The sequence below is a fragment of the Chenopodium quinoa genome, unplaced genomic scaffold (assembly GCF_001683475.1).
Source record: "Chenopodium quinoa cultivar QQ74 unplaced genomic scaffold, ASM168347v1, whole genome shotgun sequence".
Taxonomy (NCBI): domain Eukaryota; kingdom Viridiplantae; phylum Streptophyta; class Magnoliopsida; order Caryophyllales; family Amaranthaceae; genus Chenopodium; species Chenopodium quinoa.
In genome coordinates this window covers 2,016,658-2,043,713 of record NW_018743942.1, presented here as the reverse complement: position 1 = coordinate 2,043,713, position 27,056 = coordinate 2,016,658, and the positions used below count along the sequence as shown (strand labels likewise).

Sequence of the window (27,056 nt, the reverse complement as noted above, 5' to 3'; positions counted from 1 at the left end):
ACAACCTAAAATTACACATTAAAACATACCAAAATTCAACTAATTAAGTAACACTTTTACTAATCTCTAATATATTCAAAATTACTCATTAAATCAACCTAAAATTACCCATTAAAACATTCAAAATTTCAACTAAGGAACAAGGTTACTATCTAATCTATAATATAATGTATTCAAAATTTCCCAATAAAAAACCAAAAATTAAGAAATGTTAGGGTAAAATTATATTCAAACCTTAACTTTAATTTGCTTAACAATTGTTCAAAATACAATTGAAAATAATATAAGTACATATTTCAAAATAATTGTTCAATTTTTAAGAGTAAAATTTAAACTTACCCTAAGCTAGTTGGAGGTGGAAGCTAAAGAGAGGAGAGATTGAGGACGACCCAACGACGGTGGTGCGGCGTTGGAGTGATGGAGGCGGTTGTGGAGTGGTGGAGGCGGTTGTGGTGGAGGTTGTGGTTGAACCTCCGAAAATGAAAGAGAAAGAAAGGGGAAAGAGAATTGAAGGACATGGGAGAAAGAGAAAGAGGCTGTGGTGGAGGGTTTTCGATTCTCTGGCAATGCAGGTGGTGGCCGGCGTTGAAGGTGGCAGCTATGGTGGAGGGAAAAGGGGAATGCAACAGGGTTTTCGTGTTTTCGAATTCTGGGAGAACAAAAATGAAAAGGAAAGAGAATGAAAAAAGGAGAGGGAAGGAGAGATAAGGGCGGGTTTTTTTTTTTAAAAAAAAGGTACCACTTTAGAAAGGCACCGGTTCAAACCGGTGGGCTAAATATTTTTTCCACTTATTTGAACTAAACCAGTGGGCTAAATATTTTTGCCACCGGTTCATTAATCTTCCCCGCCCATTTTATAGCCTTTTTTGCCACCGGTTTGGACTGAACCGGTGGCATTGAGGGGAGCCTTTTTCATTTTTTCTACTAGTGTAGGAACCTATCCTACCAGACCTAAGACACACACAGGTTTCTTTTTCGACCCAAGACACACTCACGTTCCTTTCTCACTGTGCAACCCAAGACACAATCAGTTTGACTCACTACCACTTGAATTTTAGAAAATTCAAACCTATACACTCAAACGTGAATTTGTAGTGAATTCACAATCTCACCCCAAAGCCAAAAACACTCAAACCCTTTTCCCCATTACAAGATCTCATCGAATAACTCCAAATACATATCTATGAATAAAGAGATAAAACTAATATGTTGGACACTTGAGATCTGTCTGCAACTCACTGGACGCACTGTAACCAAAACCTGATAGGAACTTTGACCAGGAGGACTGACTTAGCTTCATGGTGAAGGATGAAACCATTAAGCACGACCACTACACTTTGTCAGCCTCAACCTTGAATGAATACATATGAGCATATTTATATTAAACTCGAATTATTCATTTCATCTTGAAAAAGGTAGGTTTTATGAAAAGATAAGTTTAAAAGATATTATCTAAAAATAAGTTTTCCGAAAATATATCTTTTTGTTAAGAATAAAATCTGTCAATAATAATAAGATAAACTTAACATAAAATCAGATTTTATTCCAATCTTATCTTTTTGTTTAAAAATACTTTTTAAACAAACTTAGCTTTTTCCAAAAGGGATTTATTAGAAGATAAATATCTTTATTCAGTAAAACTAAATCCTTAAAAGATATGCACGTATTAGATAAATATATACTAGCTCCCTCCATCCCTAAATTACATTCCTATTTCTAGTATTTATTCCTCACATAATAGAGGAAAACAAGAATGTAATTTAAGGATAGAGGAAGTATAATTTAAAACTGACTTTTAAAGACGTGCATACTTAAGTTCCTATTAGATTCCTGAACTCTGACAGTCTTTGAGTTCCTGACATGTCAATAACTCTAATCTCATTGACTATCTGGAGTTCACCTTGGTTCTATATAGACTTGTTCCAGACCGACTTTTATGTCCAACATACTTACATGAATCCTAGAATGATATACTTCTACTTCTCTGTGTTCATGTTGCTTCTCTGAAACTCTTGTTCTAGAGTCTTGTAGTCTTGATGTATTCTAGATCTCAGGTCTTGCCTTAGTATTACACCAAAACCATGTCGTTACAACCCGTTGTCAAGTTCCTGTTAAGAAACTTCTTGAAGTTCCATTTCTGAAACTCTTCTTCTGACTTTACTTGTCCTCATGGATCTTCTAAAGTTTCTTTTTTTGAGTTCCTACTTCAACTCCCAGAGTTTACTAAACCTGCAAACATCACAACACTTGAAAATCCTTATTAAATGGAAGTTTGCTCAATTACTAACATCATCATCAAAACCTCATAAGGGTCAACAGATAAAATCGCTAATATTTAAAGTTGAGAAAAAAATTCTAGCTCAAGATTTTATATATTAATCAGCAATACTTGTGATAGTTCTAATTTTTTACCACGAAACTGTGTAGAATACTGCAAATGGACGCCTCATGGTCAATTGTAGTAAGTCTCACTAGCGTGCTGCATGCACTCAACTACTGAAGTACTCTTAGGCAAACTGACCTCTAAATTTAGCAAGATATGGCTCATGTTTATTTGCTCTTAATTCTTATTCTTTCTAAGTATACTTGTCTTTATCATGCTTGTACATGATTTTTTAAAGTTGATTATGTTGTGAGTGAACATATTTCCAATTCTCTGCAGGCTAAGTTTTCTCTGACATTTACAGGTTGCCTAAGTTGAAGGGTATAGTACAACCAACTTGCCTTCTCCCTTTTGGTCTTAAAAGATTGATTCCTTATTGGCCGGAGTTGAACGAAGCTCATTGTCATGCTGTGTTAATTCCTTTGATTTGTAAGCAGTGTAAGAATATAAAAAGGCTGGACCTCTCTGGACACATTGGAGATAACAGAGCATGTATGCTTCATGCTTGCTTCTGACTTCCCTCAACTTATGCACCTGAGTATCCAGTCATGTATTCTATCACCAAATGCTTTATCTATAATTTTGCAAGGCCGGCCGGATCTCACTTATCTTGATACTCGACATGCTTTCTGTATTGAGGGATTTCTTCATGGTCCCATAAAAGGGAAGGTAATTCCATGGGATGAGGATGAGGTTCGTCAAAAAGCAGTTGGTATCAAGACATATTTGGGTTGTGCTCGGAAATTTTGCTCTTATTGTGCTCCACTCTACTCACCAACCATTTCCCGTGAAGATCTATTTTGCTTTAGTGTGATGTAATCATGTACGAAGCCTTCGACTCGGCTATTTTGTGGAAAAAAAAAATTCATGATTTTGAATTATAAGTAAAGTGTTCGGGTGTCATACCCATGTCCGATTGTCAAGGGTCCGACATGGATACGTAAGGTGAAATGAAAAGTCTGAGTAACATAGCATGGAATCAAAATTAAACCTCATGTATAAGTTTCGGTTACGATTCTAAGTACTCTAACACCCCTCAATACTTGAGGTAATTTGTTTGAGTATTATTTAAAATTATTTTCATCTGACATTGCGTTTTTGGAATTATGAGTACTTCTAAATTTTTAATAGATCTCTCACAATTTGTACAATATGAAATAGTCATATCATCTTGATTCTTTTTATGTTTGTTCCTAAGAAGTATTTATTCTCTACCATATCATACTATCATAGAACCATTTGCTGCAACCCTTTGCTTTGTACAATGCTAGCTAGTTTTGTACAAGTACATTTTTATGATTAAAAAAACTCTCCTGTTTGCAATCCTCTTTTCTTTGTAAATTGCTTTATACAAGTACTTCATTTGGGGCAAGGTCTATCTTTGTTACTCTTAAGTCTTAACTCGATTTCCCTATGCTTATAACATATATTCTTTTTATTATGGATGTCCCTAAGTTAACATATATGATTAGCGGACTGATTTTTAATTACAATGCTAGTAGGAAACAAAATTTTTGTTTCCTGTAATTGACAATTTTATCTACATGCTATTTGGATAAAAATCTACTGATTTTGGGCCAAAATGAGTATACAGAGCTGTAATGTTTGGAAAACCTTGACCTTGTTTCATAACCACAACACTTGAACCCTCCAAATTAAAGAAGTGTCATCAGCTTACGCAACTTTTGGGTCTGGTTTCCTGAATCAATTACTAAACTCAGGGGCAAAATGGCATTTCATGGCATCTCTCTAGAGGAGCATAAGCACCTTCAAACGCTATGGCTGCCCTAAGTGGCCAAGAGGCACCGACCATTTACCTCAAGAACATTGAAGAAATCAGAATCAGCTCACTGTAGTGATGGATGGTCTAAGACCTATCGATCGAGTTCTCGACTGAGAGTGGAAGATTTTTTTCAAGGTGATTATGTATGTTGTGGTGTATGTTGTGGTGGGTGAGACGAGTACTGATCATTCTATCTTGGAAGTCTTGAAAAGGGAGTATACTACTTTAAATCATGGAATGGAGTCTATGGCTACTGACTACTGAGTACTGACCTACCTGATTTTGCTGATTAGTTATCACAATACACCGTAGGTTAGTAAAGAATAAGTCAAATTTACGATGGTACTATGTGAAATAAAAATAAAAATTGGGTACCAAATGAAAAAACCAAAACATTAATTATACCAAATGGAAAAACCCAAAGAACATAATGAACAAACTCAAAGAACATATAATGCTCGCGTTTTTTGAAAATGTATGTAATGGAAAAATATACTATGCACACTCGGGTGTACCATAAAAATTTCATCATCCCAACCCCCTCCTTATCACTATGGACACTATCCCTCTAAACAAACAAATGACTAGTTAAATCCCTTCTTTTCTATCCTTATCCATCATCTCCTATCCCTCTAAACAAACAAGTTGTTAGTACTCCGTATCATACAAATTTAAAAAATTATTTGAAAAAAAATCTACCAGCTGTCTTTAACAATAACAATAGGGACATGGTGAAACTTGGGGCAGTCGAGACCATTTGGACGTCGACATCTTTCTGTCAATTCTGGGCATTCTATGATAATGAGGCTATTTAGAGAGATGAGCTTGCTAAGGCCTTCTGGTAGATATGTCAATTTCGGACAATCAATCAATTGTAATTCTTCAAGAGAGGACAAACAACTTATCCACTCTGGTATTTCCCTGAATTCAAGATTTAACATTAGTAGCAGACAACGAAGGTTCGTCAAATGTTGAAGACCACTCGGAAGACTCACCATTTTAGAAAGTCTAGAAAATAGCAAAAAGCGAAGATTGGTTTTGAAGGCTTTCCATGGCATCATTTCATCTCCCTCTTTACTTGTCGTTGGCTGTTCATTTACTGATACATCAAACACTTCACATTCGAAGAATTCCAACTTCTCCAATTTAGTCAGATGTTCCAGGCCTTGAGATATGCTTCTCAAATTTAAACAATATGAGAACTTCAAACGTCGGAGAGAATAAGATAGAGCTGCAAACGCTTCCCCTAGACTTTTAGTGTTTACCAGCTTGCCATCCCACTCAACAGTTAATGAAGAAAGCTGGTGCAGACATTGTTTAGGGAGGGACATAAGTTGGTCTTCCACATTATCCATTGTCAGCTCCTTCAACTTCAATTCAGCCCTTCCCGAAACAGAACAAGATGCTGTTGTTGTTGCCATCTTCAATACTGAGAGCCTCTCATTGGTGCCTGTTAGTGTCAAAACCTCCACTTTTGGACAATGTGGCAGGAATTTCAACTTTGGACAATTTTGTATAATTAATTTTGAGAGATTACAAAATTGCATAGATAACTGATGATGATCATCATATTGTCGGCCCGCCCCAACTATTTCAGATGACGATGTACTTTCTGAATCATTTGTACTCTCAATTGCTTCTACTCCTTTCCACCATCCTTTCAGTTCTGTCATTCCAGTTAACTCTAGTACTTGAAGAGATGGGAAGAATAGAGTTTGCATCCCTCGCGATTTTGATGATGGCGAGGAATTGTCACATACACCATCCTCCATATATTCCACATCGTCCATAGAAAAATAAATAGAAAGATGCTTCAAGACACGAAGTTGGCTAAAGACAGGGACTTGTTGACATTTACAATTGTTAAGTGTAATTACAACCAAATTTGGAAGATTACTACACAAATCACCTCCTTCTGGTAAAGTTCTAAGGTGTGAACACCTACTTAGATTTAGTGTTTGCAAATTCTGAAGATTTGTGATTGATTCTGGTAGAGTTCTAAGGTGTGAACACCTACTTAGATTTAGTGTTTGCAAATTCTGAAGATTTGTGATTGATTCTGGTAGAGTTCTAAGGTGTGAACACCAACTTAGATCTAGTGTTTGCAAATTATGAAGATCTGCTATTGAATCAGGGAGTTCTTCAATAAATGTTCCATATAACTTGAGGAATCTCAGGTGAATCAGCTTACCTATTGAAGTGGGCAAACTTTTGAGGTTGAGGTCATGTAGATCCAACACCCGCAAGCAACTAAATCTTTTTATTAACTGTTGGCAAACTGATTCGCTAAAGGGAGACCCATCACTTAATTGCTCCGGCAAAAGAAACGTGCGCAGTAGCTTCAAATCTAGCATGCCAGTTGGAATTTCCCACGACGAGGGCAAACGATAAGTAAAGGACAAGTGGAGGATTTTGTCATTAAATTTGCAAACTTGTACTTGACTCCAGCCACTTCTTGAGCAAGATCATGCATCAAGTCGTGCATTTTGCAGCCCGCAATGTCACCCCATTCATCTTTTGTTATATCCTGGAAGAAGCCCCTTTGCAGCAATGTTTGAAAATAGTCCTCTGCAGCCTCATCTAGACTTTGGTTTTCATTAATTACTGGAATAATGAAACCCTCAGCCATCCAAAGCTCTTTCAACAATTCTTTCTTCAACTTAGTGTCTTTTGGAAACAAAGAGCAATAAGCAAAGCAATTTTTCAATGGCGACCACAAGTGATGGTAGCTAAGCATGAGAATGCTCATAATGTCACTTTGGCTCTCTGGTATTTTTGCAAGACTTGTATCCTTGATTGACAACCACTTTCTCTCCTCCTTACCATAAAGCAGACTGCCTATGGTTCTTATGGCCAAAGGAAGTTTCCCACACTTCTTAACAATCTCCTTGCCTACCTCCACCAGTTGTCGATTTTTAAATAATTCCCAGGACTTTTCCTCTGATAGACCTTGTAACTCATGAGGAGGAAAAGTGCCCATTATTTCGGCCACATTCCTTGATCGAGTAGTTACCATGATTTTACTTCCCTTTCTACCAATCTTCAAGAGGTCCCTCAACTCAAGCCATTTTTCACGAATTTCATTCCTTACGTCATCTAGAACAAGCAAGTATTTTTTATCACCGACTTCCTTCCGCAATTGACCTTGTAGCTGCTCCATCTCTAACTTGGTTATCTTTGCGTTTGTTGCAGACTTGAGGATCTTCTCAGTGATTTCCTTGATATCAAAGAGATCTGAAACGCACACCCATAATCTCATCTCAAAGCATTCCTCAACCTGAAGATCATTGAATATGAGTTTAGCTAGAGTTGTCTTTCCCATGCCTCCCATTCCCACAATTGATATGACAGGGAGCATCTTGTCCCTCTGCGCGTGCTCGCCATCAGTGGATGAAGAAGCGAGCAGCATGTCCAAGACGAATTTCTTATCATCATCTCTGCCAATAACTTCCTCAGCATGAACAAAAGAATAAGTCTGATCTCTCATAGGCCTCGTCATTACTCTCCTTTTCTCATGAGAGCAGGGTACAAAGTTGAACCGTGTACCATCACTGACAATGTCATCAAGCTTTTCCCGAATTTTTTTAATCTTTCGGGAAACACGGAAGGCAAATGCTATCTGATTGTTGCGGGAGAAGAATGTTTGCACCTTCTTATTTCCACCCATGAGCTGTTTTCGTGCAGCAATAGTAGCAAACTCATCGAACAAATCATCGGCAGCATAGACAACAGTGGTAAGCCTGTCAAGCCAACCACGAACATCATCATCAGCTTGCCTCTCTTCAGCATCCGACAGCTTCCCTTTGATAGTGTTGATGGTATCCGTGAGCTTCTTGATCTGATCCTTGAAGCCCCAAGCCGAGGCAATCTCAGCAAGGGCCTTGGATCCCAGATTCTTCAGGACTTCCTGTGCAATGCCAAACACTATTGCTTCAGCCATTTGCTTCTCTCTTTCGCTCTTTATTTTGGTCAAGATTATCAGATTTGTTTAATGATTCAAGTTGATGTGGCTGAGTAGAAATTTCAACTACTTGAAGATAATAATGTAGGCCATCTGTAATAATGTAGGCCATCTGATCTGTAATAAATCAATCAGTGAAGCTAGTACAGAGTATGCTACTATTGACTAATCAATTCAACATTTCAATGCCAAAAATGTAGCTTTTCAAAAATAAACGTGAGCCAAAAATGTAGTTATACAAAAATAAAGAGTTATACACAGAAAATGAACAAGGCCTGAATTTCATTTTCAGAAAATATTACTGTATGCAAGTGCTTAGATGAGCTGTCTTATTTACTAAGTGAAATGGCTGATGTAGAGGCAACATTATAAGAGTATACTGTTGACTAATCAACTCCATGCTAGAAAAAAGAGGTCCCGGCCTCGAGTTTAAAGATAAGACTAACTTTGTACGAAAGACTTGATATCTAAATATGACTTGAGAGTTGATGACTCAATAATTCGTATTTCCTCCTCCACTTTTATACGGTTATATTTGTTTTTTTTACATGGGTGTTAAAAAAAGGCCTTGTGGTTATGACGTTATGTAAAATGAGAATATTTATTTTGAGAGTAGGTAAATATATTAGTAAATGAAAATATTTGTTTTGATACTAAGTAAATATTAAGTAAATCGAAAATTATTTTCTAGTCTTGCTTTTTCATCCTCTCAGTAGGGCAGAAGAGTCTGTCTTAAAACTTGGTATGGAAAAATTTGTTGAGAGTCTTGAGACTATGGTAGGGGAGTTTTTAAAGCTACTGATTGAGGGTCTTCCACCTAAAGAGAAGGAAGGTGGAGTAGACAAAAAAATGTTGGCAAGATAGTCATCACACGCCTAGAGTTTGCTGAGGCATTACTATTTGCGGCCTCTGCATCATTGCTAGTGGAGACTGTTGCTAGATTGGATCGGGTCATTGAGGAGGTAGAAGAGCTTGGTAGTTGGTAGGATAGCTCAGTTTAAGGCAGGAGATGACATTGTTGTTAAGTGTGATGATAAGTCAATTACCATGGTTATCATAATCATCTAGGGGTATCAATCGGATTTTCGGTTCAGTGTTGTGTTCGGCTTATCGGTTTTCGGTTAGTAACGGGTCGGTTTTAACGGGTTGGAATTATTAACGGGTCAGTTCGGGTCGGTTTTAAATCATTTTGGGTCGGTTCGGTTTGGTTTATTTTTATTGCAGTTTCTTTTCGGGTCGGATTCTAATCGGGTCAGGTTATAATTGGTTCAGGTCATAATCAGTTCGGGTTAAATTCGGTCGGTTTAAAAACGGGGTTTGTCAGTTTAAAGCGGGTTTTGGGTCAACACATATCGGGTCCTAATCGAGTCGGGTTGTAATCGGTTCGAGTTGAACTCAGTCGGTTTGACAACTAGTTTTGCTAGTTTTAAACGGGTTTCGTTAACGTATATCGTCTAGTATATCCTCAATATTCTTTAATTAGTTATTCCAGTTGATCATACGGAGTATTAATTAGTTATTTAACTTTATGTCCTCTTTTGTATAATGATTTTAAAGATCAAATAATAATAACAAATCTAGAGTTAGCTTTTGATTTAGATTATTAACTAGTATAGTACCCGTGCGATTGCACGGTTTTAAAAGCTCTAAGGATCATATCTCACAAAATTAACTAAAGTTTTTTTTTTTTTTTGAAACCAAATTAACTAAGGTTAGCTTAATGGATATTAGTGAACTACTTTACATTAATTTATTATTCATTACAATAAACTACTCGTAATATAGTGTACCCATTTTATCACAGTACCCCACGTCGTAAATATAATTAAATGTTGAATAAAAAAAGTTTAGAAATAGATAAAAAAAAAAAGGTTGTTAAATATCGCCCTCGATTATCTAACTAACGCCCGTAAAATAAAATTAAATTACATAATTAACCTTATAATAACGATTATAAAAATAATTAATTGTACCTCAATTTCACACTTTTACTGTACACAAAACTTTTTACCGTTCTCTCTGTGGTCAACGGTCACCGACGTTCATTGGACAACCACCCCAACCACCGTGAAATCAAACAAATTTTTTAAATTTTGCAAAATCAAATTCGTTAGATGTTATGGACAACGACGAAATACCAGAAACACAACTTTTGACCCTCGCCGAAGGCTCATCGAACCGTACAGAATCGGTACGTTGCATTCATTTTTAAAAAAAAATTCGAAACCCAGGAAACGCCCAAAATTTTCGAATGCCCTAGGCTGAAACGCCTAGTTTTTTCGAAACTTCCTAGGACATACGAAAAAACTAGGCGTTTCAGCCTAGGTCATTCGAAAATCCTAGGCGTTTCCTGAGTTTCGAATTTTTTTTTCTTTTTTGTTTGTTTTTTATTTCACGTATAGGTTGATTGTTATTGGATTTTACACTTCCGAAATTATTATTATTATTAAAATTATTTTATAAAATTATAATATTTTAGAATGATTATAGGGCTTAAATTTTTATTTATATCATTGAATATATTAAGTTTTTTTATAATTAGTTGTGTTGTTAAAATTGTTATTATTATTATTATTAGTCGTGTTTGTTGGTTCTTAACTTTTATTAATATTTATATAGGATTCTGAGTCCGAGGATGGTGACGGTGTGGACTATAGCAGACATTTTTTGACTAATGTGGTGTTTACGAGTTTTGAGGATGTTGTTCTATGAGCACAAATGTTTGTCGGCCGCTTGGATTTATGTTAGTGAAGTCTTCTTACAAGACCGATCAAAGTGGTCGACCGTATCGATATGTGAGTTGTGATCGTGGAAAAAAGGGCATGATAAGGGACATAATGAACGCGATACGCAAAGACACCAAAAGCAAGGCAAATAATTGTCCCTTCAAACTCAAGGTTGAGTATGTCAGAGTAGTAAATGGTTGGAAGCTTGGTTGCTTGAACGACACTCACAATCATTCTTTGGTTGTTTATCCTGAGGGACATCGACAAATTAGTGGTCTTAGTATTGCTGCTAAGGAGTTAGTACGTGACATGACTCAGGCACAGGTGCCACCTCGACATATCATGAGAACTCTTGCAGAAAAGTTTCCCGGAGACCATCCAAACATCAGGCATGTCTACAACTGTAGAAGTAAAATAAGAATGGAGCAATTTGAGGGAAGATAAGTAGTTCACCAGGTGCTTCGTTTGGCCAGACAGAGCAAATACCTCACTTGGGTTTTTACTGATTCCAGCAATGTGTTGCAACATGCTTTCATGGCACACCCGATCATGACAAATTTGCTACGCACATACCCGTACGTGATAGGTATGGATTCCACTTACAAGACGAACCGATACGGCATGCCATTCTTTGAGATTGTTGGGGTTACACCGACTAATAAGAATTTTCTTGTTGCATACGCGTTCATAAGGTCAGAGTCCCAAGAAAGTTATCGGTGGGTGCTTCAGTGCTTGAGGTTGTTGATCGGTCATCATAGAGAGTCGTCGGTACTACTGACAGATAGGGAGCTTGGCCTTTGTGCGGCGTTGAAGAGCGTGTTTCCAAAGACAAGACACATGTTGTGTGTGTGGCATATTAACTAAGATGTTCAGGCGAAGGTTACTTCCATGTTTGAAAAAAATTAAGGAGATTGGTGCCAAGTTTAAAAATGGGAGGTGGAGGCTTGTGATTAATGCTACATCTGAAGAGGCATATAACAGAGAACTTGCAGTGTTGAAAACCAAGTGGAGTCGATGGCCGAAAGTGATTGATTATGTTGTGGACACTTGGCTCGTACACAAATAGAAGTTTGTATTGTTTTGGACAAACCAGGTACTACACTTCGGCAAGGTTAACAACTGCAAGGTTGAGAGCCAGCATTCAGCATTGAAGTGTTGGATTGACAGTTCAACAGGTTCTTTAGACACGGTTTGGGCTCAGGTGCACTGCTCGATTGAGAACAAGATCATAGCCATTCATAATGGATTGGAGGCATGTAGAACAAGTCATGGTCAGAAGTACAAGCATAAGCTTTGCATCATCTAAACGGAAAGGTATCCCTCTATTGTCTGTCTATTCTTCTCGGTGAGACGAACAGGATGCGAGGGTTGAGTACGGATATCCATCGACGCTGTGGGTGTGCTCTACGTACTACCCACGGCTTACCTTGTGCGTGCCAAATATACGACTCGATTGCTGCAGGGAAGGGGTTGTATTCGAAGGACATTCATCCATTTTGGAGGACCCTTGTCATTGGATATGGTGTCGATATTCCTAATATAGTTGACGAAAATGATGAGGATCGAGCTCATTTCCGCACCCTTGTTGATCAGGTTATTGCCAACGATCCTGTGATGCTTAGGCACGTGTCACGAGTTATTGAGGGTGAGATGGATCCTAACTACGATGACCTTCAGGAGCCTAGAGTCAACCCCCGTGTAAGGGGACGACCAACCGATAATCGTAATAGGCGGGATCCTCCGTTTTTCGAGCATGTTCAACGTAGTGGGTGAGAGAATCGATCCAGAAGTAGACCACCCCCATCTGATACAGGTGATTATCGATTTAAATAATATTTTTGTACATCGTATATTTTAATTAAATTAATGTCATATTATGTTTTTGATTTTGTAGGTACCGGGTTCGACATGCGACAATGCAGATACAGCTACGCTATTCCCAACATCATTTAGCCTTATGTCGTAGGTGTTACGGACGTAATTGGAGATGGGAACTGCGGATTTCGTTGTGTAGCAGATTTATTGTATGGAAATTAGGAGGAGTGGCGATTGGTTCGGCATCAAATGGCAAATGAGGTTGGTTCTCACCCTTTGTTGTACAACATGATTTACTACGACATATGGGGCCAAGGGGTTGGTTCAGGACTTCAAAGGGAGGTAGACCGGATCAGATGGGACGGTGATGCGTGTGGAGAGGAGCACTGGATGATGGCACAACAAGATTTTTTTTGCTATTGCCACAATATGGAATGTGATGGTGATTTGTTATGGAGTAGGAAATAGACCGTCGAGCTACTATCCATCTACTACTATTTTACCGTTGAATAATCGTGGACGCTTGGATAGGCCTTCTGGTGAGTTTGTGATTGGAACTGTTGGTGGATCGCATATTCGGTTGCATATGGATCGTGACCACCCACTACCTCCAATTTCACCGATGTGGTTTAACACTCGTCAGGCAAGTGTATACGAGTGGGAGACAAGGTACGAGAGAAGGCTTCAACTGTGGCATACATTAATCAACTCTGGAGTACTGTTGAGTATTGTTGTGGATTTTGATTAAACTTTATTATAACTTTATTAATAAACATGGTTATTTTTTAATTTATTTTAAGCAATTCTTTTTAAAATATATTAATCAAGTACTACATAATTAGAAAATAAAAAACTCATACATAAATGTCAACTAGATAATTAGAAATAAAACTTAAATGTACACTAACAACATCTAAAACATTGTCAACATCCAAAACATAGTCTAACAAAACAACAAAATCCAAGCTAAAATATATATTAGAACTAATCTGCAAGTCCATTTATTGCATTCCAATCATCAATCACTTGCGCCAACATTGCTCTGGTGTTCTCGATAGTGTAGGGTACTCACTAAGTGATCGTTGTGCTGCAACCATGAATCTTCCTACCCACTGCACAAACAATTATAATTTTATTAATTTTAATAATAGGAAAAAAATAAATAAAAAAAAAACAACTAACAAAAAAACTTACGTAATCAACGTTGGTCCTCTCAGGAAGACCGTGATCAACCTTAACATTAGGAGTGACAATAGGATGGCTAACTCTCCTGAACCATGATAGGTAGTTAGGTGCACAAGTATGTCCGCCAGGTGGAACTCTAGTATATCCACCTAGCAGAAGACTGAACGCAGCACCGGGAACAAATCCATTCCACATGCGAGTAGTCATCTGAGCTGAAAAACTGACCCTATAAGACTTAACACTAACTAGTCTCTGAGCATCATCAGGGCTAATCATATCACCGGGAATCTCCTGTATAAACCCCAACTGTCGAACAACTCGACCGGGCATATATGGCTCTATGATGCCTCGATATCGAATGCATCCGGTAAACGCAGTCCTGGGCACCTGCAATGCAGAAGCAGCTCCGTACGGCAACCAGCATACCTACAAATTAATACAAGTGTAAATCAACTGTAAATAAAAGCATTGTAAAACAAATAGTATTACGTATCGTTTTATACCTCATAGTCACCCAGCTAGTCAAGTCGAGTACGAAAGGACACGAGACGCTGTTGATGCTTCCGCGCCAAACCAACGTCCCATAACCCTAGATGTTCTATGGAACGTCTCGCGTCAACACACCCTGGTGAGGCCGAAAACATGGAAAATACTCGTATATCCAAGCCTGTAGAAGAGTTAGACAACCCGCGATAGAATCACATCCATTTCGGGTGGCATGCCCAAGCTGACGATACAAGTACGCTAGTGTGGCTGAACCCCAGGAGTATCTCGTCAACCTCTCCAAGTTATGCTCCACAAAAAACTCAGTGAGAAAAGAAGGGTGGGTACGAGAACCGCTCTTGTCAGTAAAGTGCGTGTTACCCAAAAGGACCCACATGTAACCAATGACCTGAGTCGCCTCTAGTTACTCTACACTACGACATCTAGCAATAATCTGGTCAGTATGGACGCCACCGTTCCTTAGATGGCAGTCTGAGTCTTGACCTGTAGCTCCTCCGTAGTCAACTGTAACAACTCGGATGCAAATGTCCTATATTGGTCACTAGATAGATCATCGGCAACCATATCCCCATCAACCCCAATACCAAGTATGTGGTGTACGTTGTGCAACATGATGGTCATCTCCCCAAAAGGTAGGTGGAATGTGTTTGTGTCTGGCTGCCATCTCTCCACAAAAGCATAAATCAGCATAAAATCAAGGTGGTCGTGCATAATAATCGGTAGGTGCGACAACCCAGTCTGTCGTATCCGCGTAGTAGTGTCTGCCGTAAAATCCTCTATCCATTCCATCAACGATCTACACACACCAGCTCTAGTATGACACCACAAAAACCGTCGATCTTCCCCATCCCAAATATATCGAGCAACATGGGCCCCAAAACTAGGAATAATGGTCCCAACCTCGGGTCCACCGTCCATCGGCCCCTGAACAAGCCAAGACACTACAGATCGAGGTGGTCGTGAACTCGTAAATCTCCCATCAGGACCTCTCATCACGACAGTCGGCTGCTCCTCTCCATCTACATCAGCCTCAACCTCATCTTCCTCAAGTCCATCATCCTCGTACCTCGAACCCGAACCCAAAATCGAACCAGTAGTCCTCAACAAAGCATTAGGACCGCCTCCCTCCTGCTCATCCAAATAATTCTCATCCACTTCTCTGTCGCGCTCTGGTACTGAACTAACTTCCCGTACACTAATCCCCGACCCCCTATCTCTCCTAATCGATGCATTAATACCGAGTGATCTAGCATGCCGTGGACCAGAACCCTCGACTACATTCTAAATTTAGAATAAAATGGAATTAATACTTGTGCTTTTTAATATAATGAGTTTAAAATGACGTTGATATAAAACAAACAAGCTCGACCAAACAATATTTCTAATAAATCACACCTAAATATCTAAACTTTCAACCAAATACTAAATCATAAATTTAATTTTCTAAAAATTAAACTAGTACACATATTTAGCTAATTTAATTTTCTAAAAAATGGATAACTCGAAAAAAAACAAACCAACAGAAATATTAGTTAAGTTTTGCTTCACTGCATGGGTTTGGCCCTCACAATTAATTTGATAATTTTGTATTCTGCCATGATTCCTTACTGCTCTAACTTTCATATTTGCATACTTTGAAAACAGGACCATTGATTGATAAAAAATTTGATGTATTGAAAGACAACCCAATAACATATTATAGGTAATAAAATTTACTTTATGTATTAGTTGGTCAAAGATAAGTAAATAGTGGCAAAGCTGATGCCTACTTTAAATACAATTTAAACATTTCTCCCTTGTATCTTTCTCCAATTTTGGGGGCTTTCTGCTCCTTTTGGCAGGTTGTGTTTCTTTTTGAATTTTGTTTCTTGTAGCTCTACCACTCTAAATTCATATATGGAGTGCTTATATTTAAAATATTTAGCTATTTGACTCTATTTTGATAATCCAATCCATGTTTCATTTTAATAAAAATGTACTTGATATGTAGAAGAAAACTAATATATTTTGATAGTTTATTTCACAATATTAGTTGACAAAAAAAAATTTACACTAACTAAATTAGTGTTAAATTGATGATAATTTTGAAAATTATGTAGCCTAGAGCACAACTAATTTTCTCCTTAAGTTGAAAGTAACACTACACGAAGTAATGTATGTAATGGTTTTGCTTATACACTAGAGCATAACAATCTATGAAAGTGAAAGAAATAGCCATTCAAAAAATAAAAAATGTTTAATTCAAAACATACAACCAAATAATCAATAACGAAAATGTTCAAATCTAAACATACAACAAAAAAAAACAATAATAATAAACCCCAATTGCTAAAAAACCAAAACTACGAATTTATAAAAAAAAAAAAAAAAAAAAAAAAATCGAGTGAAACGCCCATTATTTTCGCACAACCTAGGTTGAAACGCCTAGATCTGGCGTTCAACCGTGTGGTTGAACGAAAAATCTGGGCATTTCACCTCAATCGCCCAGATTTCTCGAACAACTGCATGGTTGTTCGCACGAACTAGGCGTTTCAGCCAAGGACGTGCGAAAAAAACGGGCGTTTGTCTCGATTTCATAAAAAAAAATGACCTTCTCACCGCCGGCGACCAACTTCTCTTTGCCCTTCCTCGGCATCGTGGCTTGTAGATCGTGATGGTAGTGGTAGTGATGGGTAGTATGAAGAGGTGGTGGTGGTGTTGGTGGCGGCGGCGACGGTGGTGGTGGTTGTTATTTGGAGAAAGAATTATGTTAGAGTGAATAAGAAGTGAGGATTGGGAGGGGTAAATTCTTATTTAGGGGTAATTTTTTTTTTATCAAACAAGGGTAAATTTGTAATTTTAGTTTAATTTGCGGGCGTTAGTTAGATAATTGAGGGCGTCGTTTAGCTTTCCACTAAAAAAAATGTTTGAGTTATGACATTTACAATTTTTTGAATGACTTTTTGTCTTAATGCTGTAAATTTTATAAATATTTATTTACAGAATATTTATACCATACTTAATTTGCCATACTCGTACCCTCTATATTTCAAGCAACTGTATTGTATAACTGTTTAGTATTTGTACTCAATCACGTACCCGATCTAGAGCAACCTAGTATTTTAAATTCCCATGGGTACCTTTAATGATCATCGTACCCGTACCGAACATGCAATATGCACCCGTATCCTTATGGGTATTTAATACATTGATATATAGTTTTATTATATTTTAAAATAACCCATGACCGATTAAGTAACCTCTGACCAATTTACAACCCTTAAGACTAAGTATCCCTTGACTTATTACATTTTTTTTAATACATTTTATTCTTTTTAAAAGATTGATAGGGAATAAAATAATATAAGTCAAACAATATATCTAATGGAGCAAATGAGCCACAATGACAATACATATTACAAGCGTGGATGAGGGGATTAAAACCTATGACATCAATATCGTGTATAAACTGATAGACCTCAGTCTTAAGTCTTAACCAAGCCAAGACCTCGTTGGTAAAGTTAAACAACACATGAATTATTACTCAAGTGCTACGTACATTAAAGCATATGACATTGTATAGTCACCGTTATTATTAGACCAAAATACAAGTTCTTACAAGTTAGATTATTGCTTAAATATGAACATGCAAATGAATTACAAAATAACTTACCACCAAAATAACATCTAACGAAAGTAAAGATTAGTGTAGAGTGCATGATTAATGTCTTGATGAGATTGTTATTGCTTAGTTCAATTAACAAAATATTTTACATTATTTATAGTGTGCAAGAAGAAAGGATGGAATTATGCACATGTTTCCAGAGGATGAAATAAGCTAGCAAAATAGTTTCATGCAGTGGCGATTCCAGTATGGGTTCAGTGGGTTCAGCTGAACCCATACTAGATCCAAAAAAAAATAATAGGTTTTTTTTTACAAAAATAATCAAAAGAAGGGATAAATATTAAACTAAGGAATTTATGTTAGACAATGCGCGGACTACTGGTTAGCGCTTTACCTTCTAGAGGAAAGGTATGGGTTCGAAACCCACTAACCGCACTTCTCTATTTTTTTTACAGAAAAAATAATTAAAACAAGGCTTTAAAATTAAACCATGCATTTGTTTAAACGAGAGAATGTGCGGACTATTGATTAGTACTTTACATTTCAGAGGGAAGGTCTGGGTTCGAAACCCACTAACCTTTCACTTGTTCTATTTTTTTTCAGCTTATATTTTTTTTTTTTTAAGTTTGAAATTGTTAGTTAAACTCAAAATTTGTTATTTATATTGTTAATTATTCAATAACTGAAGTTGTAAATGCTTGATGGATTTGTACAGTTGTTAATTAGTTGGAGTAAATTGGTAATTGGATGAATGATGTGAACTGTGAACTGTCAATTCAAAATCCGTGAAGTAGAAAGTAGAATGTTACGTATATATTCTATCATTGTATTTTACAGTTTGGATATAAAAAACTCAAAGTATTTTTGGAAAGAACGTGTGTTAAAATTGCAAAATTCGTATAAAGTTGAGTTCAATTGTAATTTAGTTTAACTTTTTTGTTGTTGTTGTTGTAATTGACATGTATTGTGCACACCCGAATGAACAAATGCAAATTTGTTATTTATATTGTTAATTATTCAATAACTGAAGTTGTAAATGCTTGATGGATTTGTACAATTGTTAATTAGTTGGAGTAAATTGGTATTGGATGAATGATGTGAACTGTGAACTGTCAATTCAAAATCCGTGAAGTAGAAAGTAGAATGTTACGTATATATTCTATCATTGTATTTTACAGTTTGGATATAAAAAACTCAAAGTATTTTTGGAAAGAACGTGTGTTAAAATTGCAAAATTCGTATAAAGTTGAGTTCAATTGTAATTTAGTTTAAATTTTTTGTTGTTGTTGTTGTAATTGACATGTATTGTGCACACCCGAATGAACAAATGCAAATTTGTTATTTATATTGTTAATTATTCAATAACTGAAGTTGTAAATGCTTGATGGATTTGTACAATTGTTAATTAGTTGGAGTAAATTGGTAATTGGATGAATGATGTGAACTGTGAACTGTCAATTCAAAATCCGTGAAGTAAAAAGTAGAATGTTACGTATATATTCTATCATTGTATTTTACAGCTTGGATATAAAAAACTCAAAGTATTTTTGGAAAGAACGTGTGTTAAAATTGCAAAATTCGTATAAAGTTGAGTTCAATTGTAATTTAGTTTAACTTTTTTGTTGTTGTTGTTGTAATTGACATGTATTGTGCACACCCGAATGAACAAATGCAAATTTTATTTTAATTATGACATTTGATATCGCTATATTAGTTTGGAGAGTCCGAACCCATAACGAGCAATTCCTGGAATCGCCACTGGTTTCATGTCATTTCTCTGTGAAAATTAGGGAAAAACTATATAATTACATTTTTCTCTGAAAGTTTGCTAGGAGGCAAGCTAGCTAGTAGTATGTTTATTTTCATAATAATAATAATAATAATCCTCTTAGGTACTGTTAAAATAAATTGAGAGATATTTGGAAAAATTTATTAAATTTTTTGAAAGAGGAAATAATGAAAATTTTATTATTTTACAAATGATAATCATTAGACTTACCCTTTTTAAGCTTGTAGATACATCTCATTATCAAACATTCATTAAGAATATGTTCTCTAAATGTGTGCCCATGGACACACGTTAGAAAACCGATAAAATATTATACTCGGTAATAATTATTTTATCTAAAAGTTACTCCCTCCGTCCCAAAATTACATTACTGTTTGGAAATTTACACGGTAATTAAGGAGGAAAGAATAAGACAAATAACAATAATTAGATAATGCAATGGGAAGTATAAAACATTAAATAATGTTTTTGAGTAAAACAAAGATAGATTAGTGATTACTCATGACATGTCATCAATCCTTTGCAAAAAAAAAAAAGGACCAATCACATGCTCCTAATTGAAATTTTTAACCAATCATATTCATTATAATTTGGCACAAGGATTCTGAAAATTAAAGGCTGAAAAAGTACATTAGCCAACCAAACATTAAAAGTGGAATATAAATATATTAATTATACATTAAAAGTACAACTGAAAAAGAGAGTGTATTTGAGATATTTAGAAGAAAAAAAACTTACTAAAAATAGAAAGGTGGAATGTAATTTTGGAATACCCAAAATAGAAAGGAGGAATGTAATTTAGGGACAGAGGGAGTACTAAAAATAGTAAGGTGAAATGTAATTTTGGAACACCCAAAATAGAAAGGAAGAATGTAATTTAGGGACAGAGGGAGTACTAAAAATAGTAAGATGGAATGTAATTTTGGAATACCCAAAATAGAAAGGAGAAATGTAATTTAGGGACGGAGGGTATAATTACTATCTATTGTTAAATATAGGGTGTATATATTTGTATATGGTGTATATCTTCTAGTTAAAGCATCATTAGTTGCCTAATTGTAATATTATTTGTCACGCTTAGTTTGCGGCTTGTATCATCTACATATGCTAACTTTGGTAAAGTAAATACTCAAGAAAAATATTCCCAAATTTCATCATCTTTTTAGACAAAAATTGTATCATATAAGATCAATAAATTTATATTTTGTTGGCAAAAATATGATATAATATCATTTATTTTTATTCTAGTATACGAAATGTGATATTTTTATTCTATTATAATATACGAATTAAAAGGAAATAAAAGGGTTTAAGGAAATTAAAAGACTTCAAAATATGTAGTATACTAATTGCTTTATTTAGAATAGCAAAAAAGAGCAGGAATTTTTTTAATGAAAAGGTGACACGTGGAGCTTTTGTTTTGAGTGCCCTCTGTTTTAGTAGTTATAGTTTTTTTTATACAATATAGTGTTTAATAAGCCATTACTCGTTAGAGGACGCTAATATTGTAGCATAAGAGTTTCAATGACATCAAAATTCTAAATCTTTCCAATATAAATACTTTATAATTCAAATTAAACCCTTTTATTTTACTATTGATAAAATATACCCAAAAAAAAAAAAGAAAAAAAAAATTCTACGGTCCTAACGGGTTACGGACTTATGGATTATAAACGGTTCGGTTATAACTGATTACGGGTTGTAAACAGTTCGATCATAACTTATTACGGGTTATAAACGATTCAATCCTAACCAGTTACAGGATGTAAACGATTTGGGTTTATCGGATTTTTGTCGGGTTTAAACGATTTCGGTCTACAATGGCAGACATATACCCTTTCAAGAATTGTCGGCCTTCAAAGCCAAATTCCTGAGTTCGCTGCAAAACGACGTAGCCCAAATCCATAGGTCATCAAACCTAGGATAGGGTCACACCTTTCTAGCTAGGTACTATAAATCGGGAGATTCCCCTCATTATTGGGGGACCTTACAATCATTTCATGATTTATTACTCTCGATAACAGAGAAAAAACTTGATCTCGGAATCCGAGAAGATATTTGTTTTCCGCACGTTTTTACTCCAAACGTATATTTACTTGACCGTTGGAGGAGGAACTCCGACCATCTGGAGCTTTCATGATTTTGCAGGTAAAGGCGGCCCTGGACCAGTATTGGTGTTGTAACTCTTTCGCAGGACACAAAAAACCCCCTGAAACAGAATGTGCATAATATTTATTCATTCATGTTTTGTTTCTTTATTTATATTATGTACTCTAGCAATTTGCAAAGGGTAGAAAAAAAATTGATACAACTCATAAGTTTATAAAACTCAAAGAGCATTTTTATTTTAGGAAATTTTGTAAATTACAACCATAAATACACCCTTTTTAAGTAAATTTACTATTTTAAATGAAAATTTGATTCTCACAATAAGACCCCGTTCACTTCACCTTCTTTTTGCTGAACTGAAATTATTTTTACTGAACTAAATTTTTTTTTTTTTTTTTTTTCTGATTTTCTATCATAATTTTTTTGAGTTACTGATTTTTAGTGAACTAAAATTATTTTTACTGAATTAAATTATTTTTATTGATTTGAAATTATTTTTACTGAATATTATTTTGTTAAGGTGAATTGAGGTACTCACATGAAGCCCAAATTGATAAAACACATATTGTCCAATTTGGGCCACTTTATAATAATGTTATAGTGCAGTGTGTTTTTTAAAATAATGTCAAAAAAAAAAAAAAAAAAAAAAAAAAAAAAAAAAAATAACATTATTACAGCCATTCACAATTCACTCTTTACAATTCAGTTGAGAATCACATAAATGGCAGAACACCAAGAGAGTAGCTCAAAAAAGCAGAAATTGAGCTCCATAAAAGACAACAATAGCGGAGACTCAGAAAATGAAGACCGATTAAGTTCTCTCCCAGACTCCATTCTCGCCGACATCCTCTCACTTCTCGACATACCTTCCGCCGTCGCCACCTCCGTCTTATCCCGCCGGTGGCGTTACCTCTGGACCCAAGTCACCCACCTTGACATCGACTACGACGATTTCGAATCGCTAGTTTCTGAGGATGACTACTTTTCCAAAGTCTCCAACACCGTCGACCACATTCTCCGCCAATGCTCGTCCCCCAAAATCAACACCTTCAATCTTCGTATCGAACATCCTTTTATGGATGAAGAATTTGAGACTACTCAAAGGTATATTGTTTCGTGGATTACTCTGTTTTGCAGTAGATTTGTCAATCAACTTAAGGTTGATGTTTTTGATACTGGTATGCCTCGATTTCCCGTACCTGTTTGTGTTTATCAGAGTGTTAATTTGTCGAAACTCGAATTAAGGGGACCTTTTGCTTGTGTGTTATCTGATAGTTTAGCTATTCATCTTCCTAATTTAAAATCTCTGGTGTTAGATTCTGTCGACATTGCTCCTGATTTGATCGGTAAACTTACTAAATCTTGCCCGTTGTTGGAGTCTTTAGATTTGCATTTGAATGGGGCAGAGAATGCAGTTGTTATGAATATATCAGCTCTGAATTTGAATTCTTTGGTTGTGTTTTTGGGTGGAAATACTGGAAATTGGAAACATTGCCAAGTTGTGATTGATGCCCCGAAATTGGAACGTGTTTCGCTAGGTGGCCGGTTAGCGTGTTATCAGTTTGCAAACAATAGAAATACATTACTCCACGCTAAACTAGATTTTGATCGTTCTACTTTCGAGGCTGGAAGTGATTATCTTAGCCACTTAGCGAAACTTCTTCAAGAGATATCTTGTGTTGGGAGCATTCACATAGTGGGTGCCCTTAGAATGTTCAATCCGATCAACTATGTAGTGGCCAATATTTGGAAAACCTTTCATAATCTGACACGGATTTGCTTGATCCATCCTTCACTACACCAAGTGATGTTCTCGGATGCTCCAATTCCTGCTTGTTTGTTAGCTAAGGTTAAGTGGATAAAATTAGACGATCTCAAGGGTGATGAAAATGATATTTGGCTACTCAACTACATTCTTTCGAATGCAGAAGTTTTAGAAGAGATTTTGGTTGATGTTCCCACTGTTGAATACCTTGGAGGAAGTGAACAAGATCAACTCTGGTGGGAGTTGAACTTTTGTAAGGAATTGTTTGAGCTTCCTAGGAAATCCTCAACTTGTGATATTAAGTTCTCTGGTAGTTTTGTAGATTCATCGAGCAATGATTATAGGCATGGATCGATTGCTTGTCGACTTGAATGGAGTCTATGGGGGTCTTAATTTGTACACCAGAATTGTATGTTTCAGCTCATCTTTTGTAGGAAGTAATTCATGTAAGCTTTTCCCTTGAGATTTTACAATGTCCAAAGAGCTTGTAACCCTTATCAGTCTTTTGCCTGTTATTGTAACTCTCATGGAATGGCTTATATTATAAACGTTGTTCTCTCTGTATTAATATTCTCAGTGGCTAGTTCTGGTTTAATATCATACCAAAAATGTTGATTTCCAATTGATCAAAGTTTGTAGCCTAGGTTAGTAATATTAAAAAGTTAAATGTGTCAATTATTTTGAGATGAAGGGAGTAATACATGTCTCTTACATTATCACGGCAAATTTCTACTCCTTCTGTTTCATGAAATTGCTTTTCACTTTACACTTTAGATCATTTTAAAATTTATGTCAAAATTGGCATTCATAGTAATTAGGAATACATTGATCATAGATGCTGGGGAGAGTAGTTGCTTGACAGTTGACAAGTTGAAGTAATAGTCATGGACTTTATGTTTGAAGATAACTTTACAAATGTCTGAGAAAAGAAAACTGTTCACCACATTACATATAAAGCTTGAGCAACAACCATTTTCCCGCCAAAAATAACACAACTGTTGCAATTTCCCTCCATTTGTTTTATTTATAGTTACCATTTTCCCGCCAAAAACAACACAACTGTTACAATTTCCCGCTAAAAAAATCATTTATTACCATTTTTCCAAAAACATTAGTATTGAGTCAATAGTAATCATCACCTTTTTTATCTGTCATTTATCCTCAATGCTTTTCTTTCTTTTTTTCTCACTCGCTTGTCTAACTCTCACAAACTCAAAAATTACCAATGGAAAACAGCGTCAACAATGGCAAGAAGAGAAGATTGTATCCATGTGATACCACCAACAATGGCAGCAGCCGCGGCAACGGCGAAGTAGACAGATTAAGCACTCTCCCAAACTTCCTTTTGGGCAACATTCTCTCTCGCCTACCCCTTCATTTGGCTGCCACCACTTCCGTCTTATCTCGTCGATGGCGCGGTCTCTGGTCCCGATATTCGTCACCCGCCTCATCCTCCGCTACTATCAGTTCTCACGGGAATCCTTTACTCCATACTCTGGCGGTCGTCACAAATTCCTAACCATTGTTGATCAAATTCTCCGGCAAGTTACATCCCCTGAAATCACCACCTTCCAACTTCAATTGTACTGTGAAGATGATGATAGGGAATTCTGCTCTTCGCTTTAATTGTCATTCTTTAATTGAACTTGAATTTCGTGGAAATTTTCGTTTTAATTTGCCTGAAAATCGAATTATTACTCTTCCTAATTTGAAGAAGCTTGAAATTCATCTTCCTGTTCTGAATACTACATTCATTAGAACAATCATAACATTACTTAAATCCTGCCCGATTTTGGAAATTTTGACTTTGATATTAAAATGGTCATGTGATGAATTTGTCATGGATATATGTGCTCCTAACTTGAGGTACTTTAAGGCGAGTATGTCTGGAACATCGTGGCGTAGCAGGTTTATGATCGATGCACCTCGGCTGAAAGACATTGTAATTGGCAGTAGTTTGGCCTGTTACAGCTTTGTGAATCATCCAGGTAGATTACAAAATGCAAACATCAGCTTTCGGCATTCTACCAGTAAAGGCGAAACTGATTCTGTGAGTGTTTTATCAGACTTTATTCAAGGAATTTCTAGCATAAACTCCCTTGACTTGTATGATGATCTTACTATATTCAACTGCTTTCGATATATGAGTGTTAAAGTGAGGCCGGTTTTTTTCACAATTTGACGCGCCTCATCTTGACAAAATATACTAAGGAGATTGAGAATGAGAGTGTTCTAATACCGGTATGTTTGTTGAGGAAGCTCAAGTATATAGAAATTTCGGAAATTACAGGGGATGAGAGTGATGTAAGGTTCGTTAAGTACATTTCTAACAATGCAAATGTGTTGGAGCAACTTCGTGTAATGATTGATAACCTCGACAATCTTGAAGATGATGATGGAGAAAAGGATCAGCTATGGAGGGAGTATATGTTCTGTAGAACATTGTTTAATCTTTCGATGAGATCATCAGTTTGTGAGATCGAGTTTGAAGGTCACTATATAATCAAAGCAACGACTCCTAATTTAGATGTTGGACCTAGTATAGTTAATTATTTTGGCCGTCAATTGTCTGAATGAATTTTGAATGGATGTCAAGGTTAAGTATTGTTGTAATTTCTAAATGCTAGTCGTTTTTCTATAAGATATTATCATCTGCTCTACAATGTATTTCTATATTCTGTATGAAATGTGAAGTTCTTTGTGTTCCCGATTATGTCCCAATTTTTTTTAAAAAAATTGAGCTAGTATGTTGTAATTTATCTCAGATTTAGAACTTTGTTCCGTTAAAGAGATCGATTTGAGAGGTATTTCATGGTTTTTATATATGTAATGCATCGAGCAAGGACTTTGAAGATGGAATACTGTTAAAATATGGAGAGAATATGATTGAACGGCTTAACTTTCTCATTCACATATGAAGAATATATATAGGTACAAAGATATTCCTAACCCTAACATAATTAGGAATAAGATAGAATATTAACATAACTAGGAACCTAAAGATATTATACAATATTTCCCAATTATTATCTTAACATTCCCCCTCAAGATGGAGCGTGCAGATCTCGAATGCCCATCTTGCTAAGTAAAAATTCAAATTACGCCTTTCCTAAGGCCTTTGTAAAAATATCCGCCAATTGAATCTTCGTAGAAACATACGATGGCTTAATCACTCCTTTAATGGCATCCCTAATAAAATGACAATCTACCTCAATGTGTTTTGTTCTCTCATGGAATACCGGATTGTTAGCAATATGAAGTGCCGATTGACTATCACAATACATGTTCATACCTTGTTTATGTTCTACACCCAAAGATCGAAGTATTTGTTTCAAGTGTTTCAACTCACATTGCAAACCTGTCATTGACCTATACTCGGCCTCTGTGGAACTCGTAGAAACTGTAGGTTGCTTCTTAGTCTTCCAGAAAATG

The 27,056-nt window shown here is 36.1% G+C and overlaps 1 protein-coding gene and 2 pseudogenes across 1 annotated transcript; 2 read left to right on the top strand and 1 right to left on the bottom strand.

Annotated features, from left to right (window-relative positions):
• Positions 1-4,611: 4,611 nt before the first annotated feature.
• On the bottom strand, positions 4,612-8,417 carry LOC110688856 (annotated as a pseudogene).
• A 13,904-nt stretch (positions 8,418-22,321) lies between these two features.
• On the top strand, positions 22,322-24,229 carry LOC110688899 (putative F-box/FBD/LRR-repeat protein At1g78760). Its single transcript, XM_021865657.1, has one exon. It carries the CDS (start codon positions 22,581-22,583, stop codon positions 24,015-24,017), a length of 1,437 nt encoding a protein of 478 aa, XP_021721349.1. The 5' UTR covers positions 22,322-22,580; the 3' UTR covers positions 24,018-24,229.
• Positions 24,230-24,678: 449 nt separating this feature from the next.
• LOC110688898 lies at positions 24,679-26,326 on the top strand (annotated as a pseudogene).
• Positions 26,327-27,056: the final 730 nt, after the last annotated feature.